This window comes from Mesitornis unicolor, unplaced genomic scaffold, assembly GCF_000695765.1.
Source record: "Mesitornis unicolor isolate BGI_N332 unplaced genomic scaffold, ASM69576v1 scaffold6594, whole genome shotgun sequence".
Taxonomy (NCBI): Eukaryota; Metazoa; Chordata; class Aves; order Mesitornithiformes; family Mesitornithidae; genus Mesitornis; species Mesitornis unicolor.
The window spans coordinates 1-8,415 of record NW_010180734.1 but is presented as its reverse complement, the minus strand read 5'-3'; the positions used below and the strand labels follow the sequence as shown (position 1 = coordinate 8,415).

The following is an 8,415-nucleotide window of genomic DNA, read 5'->3' as shown; positions in this document are numbered from 1 at the left end:
AAGAGTGTTCAGTGACGCTTCTGGTTATATACTGTCATTAAATGTTCCTGTGCCACTTTTATAAGTGCAGATAGGATAGCTTTGGTGCCTTAGACAAATTCTACCTTGACTGTAAAATCCCTTCTGTAGCATGCAACAGGTACTGGACTCTCCATCACTTTCCATCTTAACCTACTAAGATGAGGTGGGATCTCAAAGTGGCTTTAAACTGGGTGAAAACGTATTGGTATAATTATGTATTGGCTCACCAGGCTCCCTTTGGTGTTGTTCTGTTAAACTAAGAGGGACTTATGAAGATACTGCCTACAAAGAGCTCTGTGATCTTTCTGGATGAAAGCAGAGATGTAAATACAAGATATTGATTATATCATAATACTATTATTTATATGTCACTTCCAGGAGTATTGAAGAAGCATCAATTCAAATAATAATGACAATGGCACAGATTTACAGTTCTGTGGCATCTTTCATCTCAAAGGATCACAGAACCACACATTAAAAGCACTGTTGAAACGCATCCAGCATTGAGGTTATTAGTTGCTTCCCTCATCTTGGAAATGAAGCAGTGATGCCAGGCTAGGGCAGCTTTTTTGAGAGTGCTATGGTTCTGGAACCAAGTTATTCTGAAGGTCTCTCTCAGTGATCTGACCTCAGCTAAGGCAGACTGAGGTGCCAGTCAGAGCAAGCTCTGCAGTGTGATCCAGCTCTGATGCAAAAACCTAGGATTCAGTTTAGTTCCCCACATGAAGGCATTAAGTGCTACTTAAAATGTTCTGGACTACCTTACCAGGCATCTAGCTCCTAAGTTCAGAAGGGCCAACACCTCCTGCAAATCTTGACCAGTGCCCACCACACCAGTACCCACCATGCAATGTGAACCATCATCTGGCTGGCAGCTGATGATGGTGATTTGCTCTTGCAACTTAGTTGTCCTTAAATTTCATGAGGTGGTAACTTTGGAAGGGCTGAGTGAGCCACTATCATTCATGCCCTGACTACAGTAGTCCTTGCTTTCCTCTTTTCCAGCTCAGTTGGAAGAAGAAGCAGCAGGGAATGTGATACTTCAAAGAGCTACACGCAGAGAGGGTGGCACTTGGTGTTCTCAAACATAGAGTAGGGCAGCTGGTAGTAGCTGCCAACCCCTGGGCACCAGCGTGTTCACTTCAAGCATAATCAAGAGGCTCCTTTCATCATTTTAGGTAATATGATCATCGTTTCTAGAAACCTAGTCCACTCAGAGCCCGGTGACTTTGACGTATATGTCCCAAGCTTCATACCAACTCTCAGTTGGTGTTTTCCAACTGTTCTGTTGTGGAGCACTAAACTTTTCTCCATACAAAGACTTCAAGAACTTTGCAGGATTCATCTGTGTATTGCACACACTAAATGGCTGTTCTTTGGAGATAGACATGGGCCCTATGGAAGTCATCCTTACACCAAAGATTGAAAATCTCTGCTCCCCTTCCAACAGACTGAAGCTCCTAATCATAATGAGGTGTTTGCAATGGAGAAGAGGATTGTTATAATTTCTATGGGAATCCTCCCAAGGGTTTCCTCTGTTGTCAACCAAGACTTCCCTGCATCGTCCATGGTTGGGGATGACCATGAGAAAAAAACCCTAAGCATTGGCTTCATCCATTTAGCAGAGTTCAGATGCTCCAGTCTCACAAAAAGAGTAAGGTTTGCCCTGTGTTTCCACCCAGAGCTGTCCTCATAACAATATAAGGCAGAGAACTAATCCCATTGCTCCTGCAGTGCTTCTCAGCTATGTCAACACAGTCTTTGATGTCAACAGGTGGGGAAGAGACCCCTGAGACGGTCTGTGTTGTATTCCTACGTGATTAGTAAATCTGAGGGAAATGTTGCTATGCTCATCTTAATGCATTCGCTGTTACTGCTCCATCATCCACTACCTGCCATTGAGGTCTGTGGGGCAGAGCCACCAAGGTGGACTTCAATGTCACTCAAGGAGATGCTGAGTGTTTTGCCACTGAGAGGATACCAGCACTTGCTGCTGCTGTTCTGTTACACATTGAGGTCTGCGTCAGAATGGTGCCAGTTATGGGCTCAGCATGGAAAGCTATGGGACTGGGAGCAAGTGAAGTAGTAATTTCTGAGCTCTGCTCTCCCAGTGACTGTGTGTGCCCTTGGGGCATATCACCTCACTGGATTTGTGTTTAGTGACCTTTTTCTACATCCTTGGGCTTTTTTTTTTGTCTGCCAGTCCTTCCAGCCAAGAGCAGTTTATGTATACATGCAATGCTTAGTACAACCATGCCCTGATCTCCACTGCAGATTACTGACATTTAAATAATAAAGACAGTTTGGCATTACTCATATGAGGACCCCAGCTCTGAGTTGTGCGCTGTGTTTGAATGGTCTACAGTTTCTGTACCAGGAACAGACATCTTTCTCTCCCTTCTAAATTGGGCTAAGGAAGGTCCAAGAGGGCTACCACATAGTGAAGACTGGGAGGGAGTCAGGAGGAGAAGGACCCCCCAAGGAGGCCAAGAGGTTTATAATATCTCTGTAGTGGCTTCCTCTCTGCCACCAAAATTCACAGAATCACAGAATATGAGGAGTTGGACGGGACCTTGAAAGCTCATCCAGTCCAACTTCCCTGCCAGAGCAGGATCCCCCAGGCCAGGTCACACAGGAACAATTCCCTGGAAAGTCTTGACCAAAGACAGCTCAAAGCATCTTTATCCATCTGGAATATGTTGTCAGGAGAGGTGATCCGATCAGGCTCCCAGCAGTGGAGCCACCGAGGCGTGCAGGGACCACGCAGAGCATGCCACCGCTCAGGATGGACTGGGCAGCTCCCACCTACCACCTCCATGCATTAATTAGCCAATATTTTTGACACCTTCTGACACACATCCCTTTGCTCCCCTGCATTATTTGTATCAACAGAAGCAAAGCTGATGCAGGAGATGGATGGTATTTCTTCTCTCAGTGACAGCAAAGCAGTGGCAGGAGGGAGCAAGGTTTTTGCATCTGAACTTCAGTTTGGTGAATGGTTAAAAAATGATGAATTCTGGCAAAGGCAGATGGCATTCAGCAGGGATGAGATCTTCCTGTCTCTCATAGATGGAATAATCTAGCTGGGTTTTTAATAACACTGCAGACCATAGATGACGAGCACTGACTGCTAGCGAAGACATTAGCACAAGAGGGTGCTTCTCTGAGGTATACAGCTTGGGAGAAGATCTACTGTTTAGTTGCCACACATTTATCCTAGCAAATCATATTTATTCTAGCAAATCACATCGTAACTGGCTTAGTTTCTCCTGGACTGAAAAACCCCTTATAAGTGCAGAAATTGTTACGGACTGCAAAGACCCTAGGACACCGAGGGCTGCTTTCTTGGAGAACTGTAGGACCTGGCAGGCTCAAATCAGAACAATCTGGTTTGGAGAGAAATCAGACTGAAGCAATCTAAATTTAGTGAATGAGGTGTATATTGCAAAACCAGCAATTCCAGATGTCTGAAAGCGCAGTTTCACCTTTTTTCTCCCTGGATAAGACAATTTATTTGGATCTGCTTTTCACTCAAACCATATTCAAAACCATGACTTAAAATATTTGGTCGTGACCAATGAAGGCTAATGAATAAATGCCTTCCAAAAGAGTCCTTGGTCTTGTCTTCTCAAAATAATGACAATAAACAGCCTGTTTCAATGTGCCACACTGCTGGACTGTGATTTCACTCAGTCAAGCAATCATCTGGCACTCATGAAACATGAACAACCCAATGAATTTTAGCCACACACACTGCAAACTCACAGTGGTGACCAGGTGTGTTTGGTAGAGAGCAGGAGACATTGAGAGAATTCTTATATTACAAATACTGAATCAGTTCTTGCTTTATTTCATTACTGTATTTTTTTAATAGAAGACGACAGACTGCTTAAGGAAAGTAGAGGAAGGACAAAATAAAACAGAAATAAAGAGAAACAGAAAGGAAGAACAATCCTGTTCATATTCTGCTGCTTCTTAATCTCCTTCACCGAAGCTGATCTCTGTACATCTGCTGAGATTCCTATCGGGATATATTTGTCTGCTCTTGAGATGTAAGAGGGAGAGCTGATTAACATCAAATGACACAAAGCGAATGGAGGAGAGCTTTGTTCAGGCTGATGTATAATTACTACCCTTTGCTGGCTGCTTTATATCAAACCTAAAAGGATCGGGGGGATTTCCTTTGCTGAAAGCGATCACTCTGTGGCTGCATTTTTCTTCCTTTTGCTCACTCTCTCTGGGTGAGATCAGGCCTCCAAATTCCCAGACAATCACACATAATAGAAAAGAAGCACTATGCTGCTGATTTAATAGGAAAGTCACGTTTTTAGTATGCAAAAAATAGAACTGTGGTCTTATTTAAGCATGAAGTCTACCCCCTCATCAGACTTGGATTCAATCAAAGCTCAGCTCCAGACTGTCTGTAGTTACTGAAGAAAAGTACGTATTTCTACCATCATCCCACCTGAGCTAAGATCTAAGACAGTCCAGGGCACTCACATTGACTGGACACAACTCTCAAAGCCAGCTAAAGATAAGTGCAATGAATATCCCTCAATTGAAGGAGCAAATAAAATAAGCTGGTAAGTTCGGAGCATCTTCTGAACACCCTAACATCTGGGGTTGGGGTTTTCCAAGAACAAAGACATGGGAAATAAAGAAATTACAAGGATCACTGAAGACTTAGTGTTCTTCATCTCTCAGAGACTTAGAAGCTCAGTGGATTTACTGTATCCAGGAAAAAGAGAAAGCCCACAAACACATAAACTAAGAAGAGATATCTAATGCTTTTTAATTGCTGCTCTTTAATCAAGCAGGAAAAGGGTGTAATCTCCGGGTAGAAGCTAAAGCTGGACATACGCAAAGTGTATCTTTCACCATGCAGACAATTACATTTTGAAGCAAATGACTCAGTGACAGGGATTAATTTTCTTTCCCTTGAAATCTTTAAACCAAGTTCATTTCATTTTGACTTGTGCTTGCTCAAGAGTAATGGCTGCATTAGCTCTAGAGAAGATCTAATAGGTCCCTTCACTGTGTGCCTCTAACACATTCCTTGATGCTGAAATCCTCATCGGAGAAACAGTCTCTCATTTTTTTTTTCTGATGAGGGTTATTCTAGAGAAGACTTTGCTATATAGCCCCATAAAAACCATTTTTGCTGCCACTAGCAGAACAGCATGGACTTTGCACTGACCACAAGATCTCAGGATGGCCCTGATCTGGGTGTCCCTGTGATCACAAGTGTCTCATGGCCAAGGGCTCATGCCCAACCTGCCTGAACTCAATCTGGAGACACCCCATATGGCCAAGGGCTGCTGCCCCAGGCAGGCACTGCCCAGCAAACACCAGATCTTTGTGTGCCCACACTGGGCACTGGGCATCTCTGCCACTGATGCTGGGGACCAGGGAGAAGGGAAGAGGTGATGGGGAGAGAGGGAATGAAAATAACCCCAGGTGGTCCTAAGAGTGAAGAGGAAGAAACCTCACCATGAACAACATACTCCTGCCATGGAAGAGCTCAGGGTGGTGACAAATTGCAGTGACAACCACACCTTTCTGCTGTAGGAAGACTGTTAGCTTTGACTTACAACTCAGAGGGATGTTGGAAGGGTGAGCACTGGCCCAGGCTGCCCAGAGAGGTTGTGGAGTCTCCTTCTCTGCAGACATTCAAAACCCGCCTGGCCGTGTTCCTGTGTGACCTGGTCTGGTGATCCTGCTCTGGCAGGGGTTGGACTGGATGAGCTTTTGAGGTCCCTTCCAACTCCTCATATTCTGTGATTCTGTGATTCTGTGACATCACTCCAGGGAAAAGGGATGGGTACTAGCAAGTATTTTGTCTAACAGAACACAGTAAATTGCCCGTATCAATTGTCCTCGCATTCACAGGCGTATTCATGACACAAAGTTTACGCTTGTCTTCCAATGTTCCCAGACCTCACCTAAACCAAGTAATGCTAAAGGACTGGCACTGTCAGCCTACCCTGCAATGAGTGCAAATACTTTTAAAGAACAGGCAATGCATTTGGGGAGCTGGAGATGCTCTGGGCATGGGGCAGGGCACAACAGAAGTCACTTGGAAGCAGCTGTCTTTGCAAACATGCTTTACAAGGAGATGTTTCAATGCCAAAACTTGCTGTGTTAGGGGATGCGATTAACCTTCAGCAAGGTTTCCCTGCTGGGTTGTGAGAACCGTCCCAGAGGGTCAGCATGCCCATCACTTGCTTTTTCTATAAATCCCTTTTTGCTAGAAGAGGCTGGACAAGTCCTTAGCCAGTGCTCAGAGCACTCACCAGTGTCTTGTAATCAATCTGCTGTCGGATAAGCTTGTCCTCACTCAGCGAGTACCGGGCCTCCCCAGTGATCGAATCGATGGGACCCTTTTCCATCTGCTGCTTGATGGCACAGAAGAGGGAGAACAGAGGTTCACCAGCACACTCCTGTAGGGGTGAGAGACAACCATGAGGTGAAACAGGAGGATCAGAGATGAGAACACAACCTACACAGCATCTCAATGACATGGCTTGCCATCCCCAGCCACTCGAAGCCATTGCATCAGTGGGACGTAGTCTATTCCATACAGCCTGGAAATAGAGAAGACCTTCCACTTCCACAGAGTGCAACCAGCCCTGTTGAGTGTCCTGTCCACAAGACTGAGGTGTCAGTACTGTTGGAGGCAATGATGGAGCCAGCAGAGCCTCATAGGAGATGTTCAAATGACTGCCAGCAGGTCAGAGATTTGCACTGGAGTAGGTGCTAGGATGGGTCCCAGAGGACCTGGGGACAGGTCTGTAAGGGAGATGGACTGCTGGTGCCCTGTCCTGGGTATCTGGGCAGAAGCCACTGTTCCCCTGAGTTCTCTCATGCTGGAGGCAAATAGGGATGCTCAGGCAGGAGCAGCTCCATGACCCAGGGAAGATGTGTCCCTGGATTTGCACAGTTGCACCACTGATGTCCGATGTGTGGAGCCCAGCACAGGACAGCAATGAGCAGCTCACAGGCAGGGCCAGCAAAGCAAACCTCTCCCTAATTTCTCCTTCCCATCATTCGCACTTAATGCATTCCTCTCTCCACATTTTTCCTGGCCTCTCCTCCCTTGTTGACCTCCCTCTGCACATTCACTGCCATGCACCCCTCCTCTTGCTTTCTCCTACATCTCCTCTTCCCTTTCACCTCTCCACCCTTCCTCCCCTCCTACCCACCTTGCCCTCCCCTCTTGCCGTGTGTCCCAACTCAATGAGCGAGGTCATTTTCCTCTGGTGTAAATCCCGGCAAAAACAAGTTAATAATCTGAAGCAAAGTGGCCCCTTTCTCAGTCCCTACACCTGTCTCCCACTTAATTAGCTTATCTGCCAGCAGCATATTGCTTCTGTGTGCCTGTCTCTTGCCCTTATCAGGCCTCTGTTCAGGCTAAGGCAAGAAGACAAGTAGCTGAGTGGGGGGAAAAAAGCCTATTATAAAAGCAGAGCTTTAGAGAGTCACCTCCTTATATCCTTTCCTTTCAGCTGAAAGCAGGAATCTGATACTGAAGTCACTGAAATTACCTTCCAGGGACCTTCAAAACTTTCCTGTGTGTTCATCCTTGGATAGGTTGTGCCTGAGGAAGGCTCAGGGGAATGAGACTGGTTTGTAAAGCCTTAAATTGCCAGGCAGACGGTGGCTATCCTGTTCAAATGGCGCTGTAAGGTGTAAGGATACCTACCAACCACATTAGGAGGGGGGGAGAGGTGCAGAGCTCAGCTGCTCCCAAAAAAGCCTCGCTCTGAGCTTGGTGCCTTGGCAATTATCATTCTTGAGGCACAGTGTGGGTCCCCAGGAGGAAACTGCCATTACTCAGCAGTCAGTGATGGGTCTCAAAGGCTGAAAGACTTTTTTTTTACTACACACCACTCCAAGGAGGAATGAGAGGGCTCAGGGGATGTCTCAAGCCCCTTCACTCCTTTGCTGATGAGTGTCTGTCCTTGTTTAGTGGGACAGAATTTTACAATCAGTTTTCTGATGAGGAAAACTGCGATTTTGTAAGGACTACAGCACTCTATTTTATGGGAATAAAGTTGATAAAAACTTTGTTACAGGTTTTGGCTAATGCTGGTGTGCAGGTTGCCATAGTGCTCAAGGTCTTCAAGGTCTTGAGATAATGTTGCAGATGCTGGGGGAATGGAAACCCACAGGAGTCAACCCCAAGGTGACCCCAGGCTGACCAATTCATATTATTCATACAATCAATGTCACATTCAGTATAAATTGGGGAGTTTGCTGGGGACGGCCCCTTCTTCCTCCTTCTCTGCCTCTTCCTCTCCCTCCTGCTCCCTTTTCCATGGCTGACATTTCGAGAGGGACTTGTTCACCATCCTAACCCTGAAGCCTACTCCCTCACAATATTGGCTGAGTATA

At 45.9% G+C, this 8,415-nt stretch overlaps 1 protein-coding gene across 1 annotated transcript in view; it reads right to left on the bottom strand.

Annotated features, from left to right (window-relative positions):
- Positions 1-6,461, bottom strand: part of LOC104539599 (plexin-A4-like) — a gene marked incomplete at its 5' end in the record, with an annotated part of 26,773 nt that extends 20,312 nt beyond the window's left edge. Inside the window, one exon of the mRNA XM_010183174.1 lies at positions 6,315-6,461. Within this exon, the coding sequence (XP_010181476.1) occupies positions 6,315-6,461 (147 nt within the window). The remainder of the gene's footprint in view (positions 1-6,314) is intronic.
- Between the last annotated feature and the right edge of the window lie 1,954 nt (positions 6,462-8,415).